The 18,003-nt window shown below is 43.8% G+C and overlaps 1 protein-coding gene across 1 annotated transcript; it reads right to left on the reverse strand.

Annotated features, from left to right (window-relative positions):
• Nucleotides 1–393: 393 nt before the first annotated feature.
• Nucleotides 394–16,787, reverse strand: bace1 (beta-secretase 1). The gene is made up of 9 exons (XM_030380595.1): nt 15,926–16,787; nt 12,539–12,627; nt 11,456–11,672; nt 9,862–9,999; nt 8,849–8,983; nt 7,461–7,562; nt 6,141–6,290; nt 4,039–4,210; nt 394–1,898 (listed from the first exon to the last, which is right to left on the reverse strand). The coding sequence occupies exons 1-9, from the start codon at nt 16,247–16,249 to the stop codon at nt 1,660–1,662; spliced, it is 1,566 nt and encodes a 521-aa protein (XP_030236455.1). The 5' UTR covers nt 16,250–16,787; the 3' UTR covers nt 394–1,659.
• Nucleotides 16,788–18,003: the final 1,216 nt, after the last annotated feature.

The raw sequence follows: 18,003 nt of genomic DNA on the forward strand, positions 1-18,003 counted from the left end.
GCGACTTACAAAGTACATTTGTCATAAGATGTGCAACAATATATCGCTGTCGGTACAGTAAGGATGTTCATAGAACCAAGTGCAAGTACAACAATCGCTAGGCTAACCCCGTGTTACAGCAAAGATAGCAGCTACTGCAGTTGCTACACAGTTAAGTACTATAATACAATACAACACAATACCTAACATTATCAAACTTCGCGATTTTTTTTTTGTTTTCTTTGCATGAAAAGTTATAATTTAAATCCACAAACAAAATGTGTAATCCAGGCCATATAAAAACTGGAACCAGAAAATAATAGCTGTCAAGGTGTTTCTTGGTGTATTGTCAAAGCCCATCAGGGTTAACTTTTCACCACTGTTGTACAGAGTGAAAATCAAAAACGGACAGGATACAGTTACAATAGATACTTTATTGATTCAATGGTGTTGCCAGCTGACATCAGCCAGTTCTGTAGTAGATAGTTCTGAGATAATCTATTTTAAGTAGCTCATAGACAGTATTATAGACAGTAGTAGAAACTGCTGAAGACATATTTTCTGATATTTGTATATTGTATTATTTTGTGTTAGCATATTTTGGGCAGGTTTACTTGGGTAAAAAGATGGTCCCCACTGAAGTCAGTAAATTGGACTTTTTCTGAGTCTGTAGATGGAGCCCTGTTAAGTTTTGGTTTACCCACGTTATGTGTTCAAAGATGGCGCAGTTGGAACAAGGTTAAAGCGAGGTGTGTTTGAACAGGTCAGTGAATGCATGTGTATGTGTGCGCACAATTGTAAGATATGGATGGGAAATGCACGACAGACGCTTTTTACAATAAATACACTTAAGCTATCAATATAAGAAGAGGTGACAGAATCTTATTTGCAATCAATTGGTTCTGCTTCATACGAGATAAAACTGAACTGATCAAAAATGCTGTTAGAATGACACATTTACCTAATTAGCTGCAGAGTTGATGTTTATCTATACTCTGTGATAAACATCCTCACGGATTCTCTGCGTATATTCTGCATTTAAATGACAGTGGTTCACACATACAGGCATGCTCCACGGCGTCCTCCTCCTCCGTCACACTCTTAAATACATACAGACACCTTACACACACATGATCTTTTCAATAACCCCCCCACCCCGCCAACACAACATAAAGACACCTGAGAGCAACTTCAAGTCATGAGTTCCCTCCAAAAACTCCTGTTTGACTTAACCCTTAAGTTTGTCCAAAAAAAGCCCCTTGAATCCTTCCACCCCCAAACCTGGGTCAATTTGAACACTATTTAATAAAATAAAATAACATAATATTCTGTGCGGAAAATAAAGTGAGTCTTTGTCGACAACATTAGCAAAGCGCACTCTCAATGACATCTGTAGCTCGTGACGTTGATTATTGGTTGTTCTCCAAATCATTTTAAAAGCTGGTTTAATATTCTGTACGCCTTCCGGAATGCTGCAACACACGCCATATTCCTGCAGAGTGTGTCAAGCAAAAGCAGAAAACAAAGAAAAAGGAGCTCTCTCCGACTGGTAGCAACAACAGTCCACACCTTTAAACCCAATCCCAGACCTGCCTCTATCATCTCATCAGCGGGACTCTTGGGTCTGACCTCTAACCCCCCCCCCCCCCCCCCCAACCCCAAACTACCCCTCCGCCTCTCTCACTTCAGGAGGGAGATGTCGTCGGCAAAGTCCCCGTTGGGGTTGATGCAGCGGGAGAAGCGCCACTGGCACACCATGAGACACAGGGGCAGCATGAAGAGCGCGCAGATGCCGGCCATGATGTAGGCGATGGTCATGAGCGTGGACTCATCCGTCTGGGGGATGTTGTAGCCGCAGTCCTCCAGCTCCACGCCGTGGTAGGGGCCTTCCACCGACGCCGTGCGTAAATCGTCGTGGACTGGGGGGCGAGGAGAGAGAGGGAGAGAGAGTGAGAGAAAGAGGGGGGGCGAGGGAGAGAGAGGGGGGAGCGATAGAGAGAGGGAGAGAGAGAGAAAGAGGGAGAGAGCAAGGGGGGAGAGAGAAAGAGGGGGGAGAGGAAAGAGAGAATATAATATTTAGAGATAAAGAGTTACAGATAGAGAGAGGGACAGAAAGGAGTGAGAGCAAGAGAGGGAGTGGGAAACAATGAAAGACAGATTAGACCATTGTAAAATGATAAATAATGAAAGAGACTGCAGGTTAAGAAATACATAATCATTCATGAGAAATCAGGAGTTTCAAGAAAACAATTTACTAGTTTTCAGCAACACAATACCGAGTGCGGCCAGGGGCCGGTTGCACCAACTGGTCTTAACTAAGCCTGATCGTAACTGCTCAGTAGGTCTTAGTTAAGACCTGTCATTAGAATGGAACTAACGCCGGTTGCACCACCGGGACTTACGCCTGGTCTTAACTACGCCCGGTCCTAGCCATGCGCGGCCATGTGAATGTTCCATGGAATGCGCATAACACCGCGTTGCTAGGATACCTCGTGCCGACAGCTATTTACTATGTTACTTGACATGCTGTTGGACACCGAAATAAATAATTCATTTGTTCATTCATTGTTGTAATGTCTGGTTTACAACGAGCAGGCATTTAGACGGGAATGGTTCTTTTTGACAGAAGCAATGCATTGAACATCATTAAATGACAAGGAGCTAATTGAGTTGTTTTAGGAGAGATCTGTTTAATGTGTCGGCCTATATAAAACATATAAACTAGAGCTGTCAAGCGATTAAAATATTTAATCGTGATTAATCGCATTAATGTCATAGTTAACTCAAATTAATCGCGATTAATCACAAATTATTTTTCTATGCTAAATATCCCTTGATTTTTTGTCCCATAATTCTTCTCATTTTAATTCTCTTATCAACATGGTGAAGTGCATCGGCTTGCCTTGTGCAAATGATTTTTTATTGATAACAACATTGGCATATACACTGATCAAAACAGGACGATACAAAAAAAGAGCCTATAGTGCAATTAAACGACTGCTTTGAACAAATGTCATTTGAACATAGCAGTCAGGCTACTGCTTCTTTGTTTTGAGCCAAAGAAATTATTATTATTTTTTTTTTTATAAAATAATTGCGTTAATCGCGCGATAATTTTTTAACGCCGTTAAATTTGGTTTGCGTTAACGCCGTCAATAACGCGTTTAACTGACAGCTCTAATATAAACATAATTAAAACAATATTCACAACTGATTATAAGTTGAGAACGGACTAATCGGCCAGCGATATCTTCAATTGCTCTGGCTGGATGAACGTCTTCCTCGGGGACTGCCGGTGGCTGATGGTGTCTGGGGAGAGGGATTCTCTTGGAGATGTTGTGCAGAACGGTGCACGCAACTGTTTCTGTGCAGACCCGTTCTGGGTGCATCTGCATCTCCCCATGAAGGCAGTGAAACCCTCCGGATAACCCGACAGACGGTCGATCTGTGAACACTGATCATATCGCCGGCTGTGTTTTGAAATGCCCCTTTTGCATAGAAGCAAAGCGCAATGAGCAGTTGCAAGGATGGTGGTAGCGCTGCATTGGATTGGATCTAATTGCTATAGAAACAGCCTGGAATTTCAACTCTACGCCTGCCCCTGACCAGGCGTAGGATTTACGCCTGGTCTTAGTGAAAAGAATGCTAAGCCCAGTTGGTGCAACCGGCGTAACGGTTAGGTTGGACTTAGAACGCAAAGTTACGACCAGGCGTAGTTAAGACCAGGCTTACGCCCAGTTGGTGCAACCCAGCCCAGGCGATCAGATCAATCCAAACTGCAACGTTTCTACATTTGGGGCAGGAAATGTGAAGCATGTATAGCTTACTGTGTAGCACTATGAGATCGCCTGATCTACAATCTGTTGAGGTGATCCTTGTTCAGTCACCTTTAACATCCCCCGCCACCCCCCCACACACACACACACACGCACATCCTTCACTCACCCCTTCCTTCCATTCTCAGTAGATCACTGCATTATTCACCCCAATTCCTTCCCCCCCTATCTCTCTGTCTCTCTCTCTAGTTCCCTCTGTCTCGGTCTCCCTCTCTCTCCTCACCGTGGCAGGTGCTGACAGCGAAGCCGATGCGTTTATTCTGGCGGTCGAAGACCACGTAGAAGCCCTCCATGATCACGGCTCCCATCACGGTGCCCGTGCTGGACTGGGACACAGCGAACTTGTAGCAGTCCTCCTGCGCAGACGCCACGTCCTCCACCGGCCGCAGGTATTGCTGAGAGAGAGCACGAGAGAGACATCAATGGACAGATAGATGGAGAGATAAGTGAGAGAGAGAGAGCACGAGAGAGACATCGATGGACAGATAGATGGAGAGATAAGTGAGAGAAAGAGAGCACGAGAGAGACATCGATGGACAGATAGATGGAGAGGTAAGTGAGAGAGAAAGAGAGCAAGAGAGAGCGAGAGAGATGAGATACGTTATAAGATATAATTGCAATACTGCACATATATTAAACATACAACTGGTGAAAAGTTAAGTGATCTGTATATAGTGTATTATTTCACTTTATAGCTAGGGTGGGCAAATCAGAGAAACCAACCAGAAAAGGCTATATTTTGAGAGTAACCCACAGAATAAATCCCAGCCCTCCCTTCAGGCCTCGCTTAAAGCCGATCCCCCAAAACAAGCCACTAGCTCGCTAGCTTCAACAACAGGTCTGCTTAGCCTTAGACTCTGTTCATGCGAATTGAGTTCACAGGCAGTGCCTGAATTGCCGGACAGGCAGACAGACATACAGACAGACAGGCCATCCAATCATCTTCTGGCCAAATGAGATGTTTGGACAGCCTTATTGTTATTTGGCGTCACGTGGTTCAGGAGGTAGAGAGGGTTGGCTGGTAACCTGGTGAACCCTGGCTTCTCCTAGCAGAGTATCGAGGTGTCCCTGAACCAGACACCTCACCCTGACTGCTCCTGACGAGCTGGCTGTCAGGAGCACACCCTCCAAGAATGTTGTTCAATATTGTAAAGCACTTTTAGTTATGGTTAGAAAAGCACTGTATAAATACAGTCCAAATACCATTGACCATTACCAACCTGCAAAAGATACAGATACAGGTTTATTATAATTATATTTATATTTTATTTGTTGACTTGTTGATTGCTGTTGGGATGCAAAGAGAATCGTAGTCAAGACACAATTAATGGAAATATGAAATTAAATCCAAAGTATTAGCATATTACATTGTCCTATCAATAATGTATACAGACAGAGATGGGTACAGTTTTTCTAATTGGTTAAGGTGCTTTGTTGTTTGTCAGAGGTAGAAGGTGGTAGCAGTATTAGCATGTACATGTACTTAATCTGTTGAACATTGAGAATAGGTTAGCCTTAATCAGAGCTCCAACATTTGTCCCTGGACGTGAAGGTGCTCAGCCACCCACATACAGCAAAAGGAACCATAGCTTTCTCTCCTTTGAATTATGGTTTAATTTCCCCACCCACAAGGTCTCTTTTCATCGCAAACCACAAAAGGAAACTTGGTTGAATAGCTAGGTTGAAAAGCTTTAGAAACTAAACAGTTTAACGTTGCATTAGAAAGTCACAAAATCAATTTATTCTGATGGCTCAGCAAGGAAAATAACACATCCTATATGAATCCCATGAATTTAACTTACATTTACATTTAGGGCATTTAGCAGACACTTTTATACAAAGCGACTTACAATAAGGTCATTTGTCAGAAGAATGTGAAACAATATATATCGCTGTCGGTACAGTAAGGATGTTCAGAGAACCAAGTGCAAAGCACTATCAATAGCTAGGTTAACCCATTCCCTGTATACAACAAAGATAGCTAGGATAAGATGCTACACAACTAAGTACTATAACTAGGTACGTACGACATACAATAAATGTGTACATTAAGTGCCAGGACGTACAACATACAATAACTAGGCAGTGTTATTGTACGGGTGGTTATGCAGAGTCTAGGGGAACTCTGAACAGATGAGCCTTCATCAAAATCAAAAAAAATAAACCCCAAACCCTCAAGACAGTGAAATATATCAAGGCACTAATCCTTTCCACATCATTAATGTGTGCGTCTCCTGACCGTAAGGCCTGGGGTCTCTCCTCGACCCCCGCCCCGGTCCTACCCTGGCCTGTTTGTTGTGCTGCAGGCTTGTGTGTGTGCTTTACCTGTGGGAGGATGGAGATCTTGAAGGACTGGTTGCGGTTCTCGCTCATCAGATAGAGGGTGATGACGGGGAATATGGGCCAGGGGGTGGTGCCAGCCTGCCAGCACACCAGCTGCTCCCCCAGCCAGAAGCCAGAAGGAAACTGCTCCGTCTGCACGGAACCACAACCCAGAGAAGACCCAACATAGGTTAATACTAGAGCTGTCAGTTAAACGCGTTATTAACGGCGTTAAGGCAAACCAATTTTAACGGCGTTAAAAAAAATATCGCGCGATTAACGCAATTATTATATTTAAAAAAATAATAAAAAAACAAAGAAGCAGTAGCCTGAATGCTATGTTCAAATGACATTTGTTCAAAGCAGTCGTTTAATTGCACTATAGGCTCTTTTTTTGTATCGTCCTGTTTTGATCAGTATATGCCAATGTTGTTATAAATAAAAAATCATTTGCACAAGGCAAGCCGATGCACTTCACCATGTTGATAAGAGAATTAAAATGAGAAGAATTATGGGACAAAAAAATCAAGGGATATTTAGCATAGAAAAATTTGTGATTAATTGCGATTAATCGTGAGTTAACTATGACATTAATGCGATTAATCACGATTAAATATTTTAATCGCTTGACAGCTCTAGTTAATACACCATTGTCCTGTTAGCCTACTGAGGAGAGGCTTGTTAACAACACCTCGTTAACAACAACCTGATGTGGTGTGTGTGAGAGAGAGAGAGAGAGAGAGAGAGAGAGAGAGAGAGAGAGAGAGAGAGAGAGAGAGAGAGAGAGAGAGAGAGAGAGAGAGAGAGAGAGAGAGAGGGGGAGGTTAATATGCCACCGTCCTATTAGCCCACAGATGAGAGGCTTGTTAGCAACCCCTGATGAGTTGTTGTTTAATCTCGATTTCCTACTAGTAACTAACTAGTAAGAAAACGGATCGCCTGGAGAGAAGGGTTTCCCAAATTAAGGGGTCAGGTCACCAAATTGGTCGGGGTCATCCAATCTGAGGTGGGTTGCGGCCAGACAACGCACAGAACAATCCATCAATCCAATCTTATCCAAATAGGATCACCGAAGGTGCTCAGAGCTTCTTTAGTGTGCTGCTGACGGGTCCCACGGACAAACTGAAAAGAAAAGTCTTCTGGATCCGAGGATGAAAATATTTAAGACGCTGTTAAGTAAAGAGTCTGCCCGAAAGAAGCCTTACTGAGATAGGCCGGTTGTTATGGAAACAGGCTGACAGTATGGAAAAGGAGGCAGAGCAGTGGTGGCATTGGGAGGTGCTGGGAGGCGGCAGAAAGGCACAGTGAACTAGCAGGACTGACCGATGAGGCAGCTTCGATGGCCTTGACGGCCGCCTGGAAGACCTTCCTGGGCAGGCGTAGGTTGGTGGTCCCGCTGTCCACGATGCTCTTATCGTAGTTATACTGAAACAAGACACGTTGCTATAATCAAACATCTACAAGATACAAAAAAATATTTTGCTACTTCACGTCAGACGTCCCAATGTGGCACATTTCAACGAGCTCGTGACTTTTGTACAAGAAACATCGACACTCCCAAAAGCCCTCCCGCTCACGCCACCCAGCCAGCCAAGCTACTCCAGTTTGTGTCACACAGTTACATTTACATTTAGGGCATTTGGCAGACGCTTTTATGCAAAGTGACTTACAATTTGTCAGAAGAAGGTGAAACAATATATCAATATCATTACCTTTTTAATTCCAATCTCAGCCACTTCTGCTGAGGGCGATGTGCGTAAGATATATATATGTAAATATATATAGATAAACACGTATATAAATATATTTTGATATAACGATAGAAATAGCTGTAGATAGATAGATTGCAAAATGAACTAGGTAAACTAGGTAACAATATATCAATATCAGGATGTAGGTGAAACAATAAATCAATATCAGGATGTTCATAGAACCAAGTGCCAAGCACTAACCATCATTAGGTTAACCCATTCCCTGTATTCAACAAAGATAGCTAGGATAAGATGCTACACAATGCTACGTTTCTAAGCTATCATAACTCAGTACGACTTACAATAAGTGCGTACATTAAGTGCCAGGATGTACAGCAGACTATAAGTAGGTGAGTGAGGTGAAGTGAGTCTTGAGTCTTTTGCTTTGCAACTTGTAGTTGCACAGCAAGTAAGTGTGGACCTTGAGTCCCGTGTTCTTGAGTCCTGTCATTGGGAAAGTCTCTTGCTACAGACTGGCAGAAGCTCAATCTTACAGATTAGGAATTTATCTCCTCCCTCCCCAGATATACTATCCTCCTCAACTGGAGGTTAATTTCTCAGTTAATATGGACGTTACAGACGGCATCTCATAAAGAATAATGGCTATTCTCAAGGATATATTACACAAAATATCATCCTAGCTAGCACATCCAACCAACCCACCTTAATCCACACACACAGACACACACATACACAGAGGTGAGAGAGAGAGAGAGAGAGAGAGAGAGAGAGAGAGAGAGAGAGAGAGAGAGAGAGAGAGAGAGAGAGAGAGAGAGAGAGAGAGCGACAGAGAGAGAGAGAGAGAAAAAGAGAGAGACAGAGAGAGAGAGAGAGAGAGAGAGAGAGAGAGAGACAGAGACAGAGACAGAGAGACATGCACAAACACACACACACACACACACACACACACACACAAATACATACACAAACAACCACTGTCGGAGACACATCGGGCCTCACCTCCTTACAGTCCATGTTCAGGTCCTGCCCGTTGACCTCGATGCGCACAATGATGACCTCATAGTACCACTCCCTGCGGATGGGTGTGTACCACAGCTCTCCCACGTAGAGTGATGGGTCCACTCCTCCAATGATCTGTGGAGACAGGGACCTCCACAGTAAGATAATTACACATGCAAAAATAAATCATGAAGGAAAGTACAACCAGAACCGCTCAAGCCTCAATGATCAAAAATTGTCAAAGTCCTCGTTTCAATCCAAGCAGTTTATTTTGCAATCTATCTATCTACAGCTATTTCTATCATCATATCAAAATATATTTAGATACGTTTATATATATATACTAGAGCTGTCAAGCGATTAAAATATTTAATCGTGATTAATCGCATTAATGTCATAGTTAACTATAATTAATCGCGATTAATCGCAAATTATTTTTCTATGCTACATATCCCTTGATTTTTTTGTCCCATAATTCTTCTCATTTTAATTCTCTTATCAACATGGTGAAGTGCATCGGCTTGCCTTGTGCAAATGATTTTTTATTGATAACAACATTGGCATATACACTGATCAAAACAGGACAATACAAAAAATGAGCCTATAGTGCAATTAAACGACTGCTTTGAACAAATGTCATTTGAACATAGCAGTCAGGCTACTGCTTCTTTGTTTTGAGCCAAAGAATTATTATTATTATTATTTTTTTTATAAAATAATTGCGTTAATCGCGCGATAAAAAAATTAACGCCGTTAAATTTGGTTTGCGTTAACGCCGTTAATAACGCGTTTAACTGACAGCTCTAATATATACATATAAATACCTTACACACATCGCCCTCAGCAGTAGTGGCTGAGATTGGACTTAAAAAGGTAATGATATATAAATGATACATTTAATATCATTGTACTCTACTGCTGATGGCTGATGGTAATCTCAGCCAGGTCTAATGGCTGTGTATTGATGTTTGGTTTGGTATCTGTGGGTATTTAGTGGTGAGTTGGGTTCTCACCATGCTACCTCCGACGGTAGCGCTGCCCAGGGAGTAGTTCTGGGTGAACCCTGCACCACACAGCTGCAGGGAGAAGAGGTCAGGGATGGAGGTCTGGCGGACCAGGGAGTCAAAAAAGGGCTCCAGCATCTCATCAGGCTGAGAGAGAGAGAGAGAGAGAGAGAGAGAGAGAGAGAGAGAGAGAGAGAGAGAGAGAGAGAGAGAGAGAGAGAGAGAGAGTCAGTCGGTACAGTGAAGGAAAGACATGAAGATAGAAACAGAGACAGAGGAATCGAGAGAAAGAAAGACATTTGAAAAACAACAACAACACCAACAGTGTTGTCATTAAGGTAAAGTCAGACATCCTCAGCCCATTCATTACAGTGACTCTTCATCTCCCGTCGTGTAATCCCGTTGTGTATCTCATGATATCACCCTGTGTCTGCGTTTTCAAAACCACTCCTGTTAATTTGGATGTGGCTGACATTCAGAGGACCTTGTTAGTGTTTCCACTAAATAGCTGAAGTCACAGAATCACTATCATCTAGCGTTTGTTACCATAGCAATGCATGCATAAATCCCCTATTCATATGAATAAAGAAAATATGATGATAAATGAAATATTTTGCCCCCTGTTCAGATCTACCCTGTTATGTCTTGTGCATAAAAAAGGCAATGACTCTGAGGTGGGTGCTGGGAGGTGTTTGCACACAGAAGTGTAGTGTGAACGTGTGTGAAAGGGACTGTAGGTACGATCCGAAGGTTGCAAAGATAGAGATTGGAAAAGTCAATAATGTCAAACGAATCACCACAAAATCACTTCCCGGGCGGTTCCCTCCTTAGTTACTTCACCAGTTAAAGTTGTTGCATTTCCCACAACTGTGATTGCAAGAAAGATGGATGGTCAAAAAATCTGAATTGGCTAATAGAGAGGCAGGCGCAGTCACCTCAAACCAGATATCCTCACGGGCCTTTCGCTCACTAATGGCTGTCGGATGGCAATGCCGTTTCTAACAAATTACAATAACAGCTGTTAAAGTGCCCCTATTCTACCACCAGGTGTGATCTGTTTCCCAATCCTCCTCTATCCCTGAGCCTTTGCCTGAAATCACCAGACCTGGTCTCGAACCTCTCAGTTCATTTTTGATTTCCAAGGAGCACTATCAACAGACATAGACCAGAAGGCCTCTGGACGCAGTTGGATAGACCTGCAACCAATCAGAGCAATGGAACGTGTGACATCATGAAAATGCTTCAACAGCGCTCCCTTAGGGTGCTCCTCTATTCTGGTATCAGTCATCATATGAAACTCAACCCTTATAAGATAACACGGGCCAGGTCGGCTGGAGGTCTGTCTGAACGGGAGGGATGCCAGACGCTTCTACCAGAGCAAATAATGCATGAGCTTGTAGATTTGCCTGGTTCCCAGTCTACTAATCCCCCTCTAGTGACATCACAAGTGGGCGTGTCCACCCAGATGTATGCTGGTTAGATAAGCCTACCAGCTGGTGCAGCCCACTGGGCAGGCTGGTAGACTGATCCGGCCATCACGGCACCTTTAATCTCATCCCGACCCTCCCCACCAGCCCCCAGACCCGCCCATAGGTCCTCCTACCCGCGCTATCTCGGCGTAGGCCAGCCCCAGGATGCCCTCCCAGTTGGAGCCGTTGATGAAGAAGCGGTCGGACTGGATGATGGCGGCGATGTTGGCTCTCAGCGTGGCGTTGGGCCCGTGGGGCACGGACACCAGGTCGGTGCCAAGCTCGCCCTCCCAGCGGCCCTGGGTGTAGGGCACATAGACGCTGCGGCCCAGGTCCCTGTAGGAGTGGGAGCTGGAGGCGGGGGGGGGGGGGGGGGGGGGTTGATGGATTGGGTTGGACAGAGAAAATAATGACACGTTGCGGTCAAGAGGTCAGGTTGGCTTGTATCGTTTTTATTGACAGTTTTAATGCAGGGATATTGATTATTGAAATTCTTTTATTACAATGATCGAACCTCAGACCCAGCTGTCCTAATACATTGTACCAGAATTTCCAGGGGAACCAACAACTGGTAGGGGCAGTTTTCAGCCGTGTCTTCCTGAGATTTTCTTCTTTACCACTGCTGGCAGAGTTTGTGATTAACACATTTACACACGCCCGATTGAACAAGATTGAGGTTGTCTGCCATCAGCCTTTAGATTAGAATCTGAAGTCGGATTTGTGAGACTACAATGACTGCGACTCCGACTCGGCTATCCCTCGGTTACACAAATATCATCGCCCCACTTGAAAGCTGACACTGTTGTTTTATATGTCATGACTCTGATCCCGAAAGTGCTGTGTTAACGCACACACAAGGGTGGCATGACGCCGGCTTTGTTCGATTCTGTGTGTAAAAGCAAAGCCAGAATAATGACGGATCTTCTTTACGGAAATATTGCTGGATCTCTTTGTCAATGGGGCATCTGCTACTCTCTCTGTCAAACCAAAGCATGGGGCATCTATTTTAAGTCCCTTTAAACCTATTACAAAGTCAAAGTGCTCCATGTGGGCAAATTTGTGTCTCAGTAAAACCTTGACTTGCACGCAGAACGGTTATAGCGCCACAGTACTTTGATCTGCACACTACAATGGCCCAGGCCACTGGGAGTGGGCGAGGTGCTGTGTCAGCACTGTAGCAACTACTGTGAGCAGTGTGGTTCAAGGTCTGTACTCACAGAGAGCGGTGGTAGTATCTGCGGAGGAAGGGGTGAGATGCAGCACCCACGGCAAAGTTGCTACTGCCTGTGTCCACCAGGATGTTCAACTGAATGGAGAGAGCAGCAGAGAGAGGAAGTGGGGGGGGGTAAGTCAGCTTGTGGATGACATAAGTGAGTGATAAGTGAGAGGAAGGCAGAGATTGAGGTAGAATGAGAAAGAAGGAGGGATTAAGAGAGAGACAGAGAGAGGGAGAGAAAGAAAGGGCGTCACAGTAATAATCTTCATTGAATCTGCAGTGCTCCAGGAATCGATTTGTTTGTGGAACTGCCACATACGTTACTTGATGAAATCAATTATATGGTGTGTTACTTCTGAATGACATCTTACCGTTTGTTTTCCTCGAGACAAATACCTCTTTTTATGAATCTCTTTGTTTTAGAGCACTGAAAACACAGTCCCCTAATTCATCCTCCATCTATTTCTGTCTCTCTGTCATTCTAAATCTATCTGTCTGTCTGTCTCCTGTGTAGGTGTCTATTTACTGTTGCCGTAAATTCTCTCTCTCTCTCTCTCTCTCTTTCTCACACACACACGCACACACACTATCTCTCTTTTCGCTCTCTCTCTTTTTCTCTTTTCCTCCCTGCTCTCTCCATCTCTCTTTCCTTCTTTATCTAGTCTACCTCACTCTATCTCCCTCTCTCTCTATTTCCCCTTGGCGTCCAATGACTCCCTCCTCCCTGCCCCCTTCCCCCCTCCCCCCCGGCGGTCTCTCCATCGTGAGGATCATATTTTGTGTGGTAAGTCAAAACAGCAATGGGGGATTTGCAGGGAGCAAAGACGTAGGCAGTTGTAAAGGATCTGCACTGATGAGCCGGCGGGTAGACTGACAGACCGGCATACAGACGGACAGTACAGCGGATAGATTATATTGGCGTAAATCAGCCGACTGTTTAATAATGTATTAGTTCTTAAAATATCCAAAGAGGGACCACAGTTTCAATGGAAATGAGGGCCTGAAACACTTTCAATATATACATGTATGTTTCCCTGTTATTTATTTAAAAAAAAAACAATGTCTCTCACAACCCATCAGTGTCACTCTAGTGTGTGTAAATAGACTTAGTGTACTCTCACTAGCACATTTGCACACACACAAGCACACACACCCATCCACCATCACACGCACACACACACACACAAATGTACACACTGTACCACCAACAGCAAAACAGTGTCATCTGTCTTCCACTGTCAGGGACAAATTTGCTGACTGCTCAGAATTTATCTGTCCTGCCTGCTTTCTCTTTCCCTGTCCCTCTCATTCACACACACACACACACACACACACACACACACACACACACACACACACACACACACACACACACACACACACACACACACACACACACACACACACTGCATCATGACGCAGCAAGAGCCACCCACCCATCCCTCCTGGTCCTATCTCCCTCCTGGTCCTGTCTCCCTCCCTTCCTCCCCTTTGCTCGACCCTGCAGAGAGCCTGTGAGGTCAAGCTCTCCTCTGGCCGCTGGAGGAGAGAGCTGCACTGTGGCAACACACCAGACCTGTCACACTGTTAGTGGTCACAATGTTAGTGTCAGTGTGTGGGTGTCTGCGTGGGTGTCTTTGTGTGAGGGAGTTTAAGAGAGAGAGAGAGAGAGAGAGAGAGAGAGAGAGAGAGAGAGAGAGAGAGAGAGAGAGAGAGAGAGAGAGAGAGAGAGAGAGAGAGAGAGAGAGAGAGAGAGAGAGAGACAAGAGAAAGAAACAGAGAGAAAAAGAGAGAAGGAGGGGGGAAACAGACAAAAGACGGATGGACAGTTTTCACAATGATAAATAATGAAAGAGAGAGCAGGTTAGAGAGAGAATGCAAGAGAGAAGTGTGTGTGCTTGTGTGTGTGGATTTTTGTGCAATTCAGTGTTTGTTTGCACAAGTGAGTGTGTTTATGGTGTGTGAGTGTGCGTGTGTAAGGGTTTATGTGCGTGCATGCGTGTGTGTCTGAGAGAGAAAGAGAGAGAGAGAGAGAGAGAGAGAGAGAGAGAGAGAGAGAGAGAGAGAGAGAGAAAAAGAGAGACACTGGCAAGGGATTTGCCTTCCCCTGCACTGCATTGGGATTTGGCCTATTTGGGAACTCAGTGGACTCTGCCGACATCCGACTCCAAGTTGGTTCCAACGTTTAGCTCTGCAGCATAGCATTAACTTTTGAAAGACCAAGAACTCTCCCTTGACTTACATCAAGTTCTTATTTACCACGTTGCCCCTGTCCCTGCACTCGCCTCTCTCCCATCCATTCATGCCAGGGTGACCTTACACTGTGACACCATTTTTGGAGGGTTAAAAGTAGTGCTGCACGATTAATCGAATCGCAATCGCTATATCAGCCTTTGCGATTGGATAACGCAAAAGGCTGCGATTAATTATTATGTATTTTTTTTGCACTGCAGAAATGACTTTATTTTGAAAAATATTAGTTTATTATTTTTTACATTTTGTAAAATATTGTTCTTTTGAAAACAGTACAGTACGCATTTTTTAGTTGTTGTATTTTTTATGCTAGTTTAAGTTTGTATGTTTGAGTTGAGAAATAAAAAATTTAAAATGATCAGTAATCTGTGTGCATTTTCCTTGATAACCAATCAAGTACATTCATGACACCATATCACAATATTGTCCACAATAATCGCAATATGACTTTTTCACCAAATCGTGCAGCACTAGTTAAAAGGGAACTTCACCCTACCTCTCCCCCCTCTCTGTCCATGGCTCTCTGTGTGCCAGCCTGTGCCCCACAGCTGCACCCAGCTAGCACTTCTCTCTCTAAGGAATTAATGGTTCCTTTATTCCCCTCTCTCTCTCCCCCTCTATTTACTTGCCAGCCACATCCTTCTATCCATCTCGGTCTTGTTTACACACATACACATGAACACCACGACCATCTGCTCCGACCATGATGTGGATCATTGGAGTGTGGTACAATTAAGACTAACCTCTACACCTTTAGGATTTATTTAACGTATTATACTGGCCTAAACGTATCGACGGGCATACAATAACTCGATGAGGTGGTAGGTGGTTCACCCTGGCGCTGCAAAGTCAGTGTCGCCAGGTCAGCTCTGTCTGTGGGCGTGACTTTACAGAGACGGATAAGAGCGCGGGGGGGGGGGGGGGGGGGGGGGGGGGGGGGAGGAGAGAGAGAGAGAGAGAGAGAGAGAGAGAGAGAGAGAGAGAGAGAGAGAGAGAGAGAGAGAGAGAGAGAGAGAGAGAGAGAGAGAGAGAGAGAGAGAGAGAGAGAGAGAGAGAGAGAGAGAGAGAGAGAGAGAGAGAGAGAGAGAGAGAGAGAGAGAGAGAGAGAGAGAGAGAGAGAGAGAGAGAGATTTACCTTCTGCGGGGGCGAGCCCACCGCCATTTCCACGTAATAGCCCTGGCCGGACTTCCCACGCAAGTTGTCGATCATGTCCACAAAGTTAACACCCTCGATGCCCCTCCGTCTACGCGTCAGCTGCCTCCCCGGGACGGAGTCGCGTGGGGCCGCCGCGGCCGGTGCGTCTGTGCGCGCGCCCTGGCGCAGTGGGAGGCGGATCGCAAGAGGCAGGCCTGAGGTATTGGGTACTGCAGAATGACCCGTACTGCCATCAAGAACGCAATAAGTCAAACATAAAAGCACCGCCCAGCAATGATATGGAGTGTCCATCTTGTACAACATTTTTCTTTTAGGGGTTTTACTCCGAGATCCGCTCACTTTTGCATCTTTACGCAGTCAGGTGTGGATGTTGCGCAAATGACAGTTGAATGCATCCTGGCAGTAGACAGAAACCACGGTGTTTAGCCCTGTATTGATTTTATATTGGCCTTGGTTCCTTGGCTTTAAATCGGCTGCATTCACCTTGTACAAACTTATTCTAGTCCATGATATTCTAGTCTTAGAATATGATGATTTCAACTCAGTAGCTTGTCGTTTTGGGAACATCCAGAACAAAATAAAATCCTTTAAGTAATCTGAGGTGGACCTGTGTGTTAATTCCTTCTGACAGAAGATGCATAGCCTATAGGGCTTCGTCGTCAAAAAGGTCCGATGTTCAGCAAGCCGAAGACCTCTCAATAGTCCTCTGATCCTGGTCCGTTATGAAAAAAATTATCTCTATCATATGGGACATTATAATCCGCAGCATTTTTTCCCACCCCGTCCACCCTTTTCTCCACCCTCCGTCTTCCTTCCACCTCCTCCTCCATCAGCGCATCCTTCAGAGCTGAACCTTTCTCTGCAGCCTCTCAACCCGGAAGTAACGGGAACACCGATGCATGCTGGGAGCAGCAGTCTTTGTTTTATTTGTTGTTGAAAAATAAATCGGTATTTGAAATAGTTTAGTCCATTTTTATTAGTTGATGTGAGATTAAAAAAACGATATTTTAATTTTATTATCAATATATACATAGGTCATGTTACCACCTTATTGTGAGCATGTCAAAAACCAACCACTTAGGAGAAATAAACAATTACTCGAATGTAATTCGACTGTTCTATAACTGCTTCTACTGCTAATTCTACTGTCAATACTCCTAATAATAATCTATTATAACTATATATTACTATTATTATTATTATTATTATTTTTATATTATTATTATTATTATTATTATTATTATTATTATTATTATTATTATTATTATTATTATACTCTTCTACATTTATATTTATCCCAGGTATGTTCTCTGTGGTTATAAACCAACACAGTCCCAGTAAGAGGGGAGAGGAGAGTAGGAAGTCTGTGGCAACCCGCTGGCTTCGTTTATCCTCTCGGCTCTGTGCGCTGTGGACCCCTTCTGGTGGAGCAATTCAGACGGCTCTGATAACACACACTTCTTGTCCTCCGGACCTGGAGAAGGTAGGAGAACAATTATATCAAAGTCAGCTTCTCGTCAGTCTATGGACATGTAATCACACCCTTGGGTCTTACTCTGATGAGTGGCCAAAGTATCAAAGTACTGTTCTATTTGAATATCCAAATCAATTGACCTTGTCTGTGCATAAATAGTCACTGCTAAGATAGAAAATAATAGATTAGAATAAAATAAATCAGACACAACTGTATTTGTACTGGAACCATTAAACATGGCATGAAGATTTGACTATGCTATGAAATAAACAAGGGCTATTGGAAATCAAAGCACAAGATCTCCTGTGAAATGAATGCACACATGGCAGACCACGAAACCCTTATGAAACGGATCATGGCAGTCAAAGCACTGAAAAACGCTATTAAAGTAATAAATAATAATAATAATACATTTAATTTAGAGGCGCCTTTCAAGACACCCAAGGTCACCTTACAGAGCATATAGTCATCATAAATAAAAGACATTGTGGAAAATAAATAAATAAATAAATAAATAAATAAACATAAAAAATAAACATAAAAAATAAAAAATAAATAAAACAAAAACAAGACAAAACAAAAC

Source organism: Gadus morhua, chromosome 16, assembly GCF_902167405.1.
Source record: "Gadus morhua chromosome 16, gadMor3.0, whole genome shotgun sequence".
Taxonomy (NCBI): domain Eukaryota; kingdom Metazoa; phylum Chordata; class Actinopteri; order Gadiformes; family Gadidae; genus Gadus; species Gadus morhua.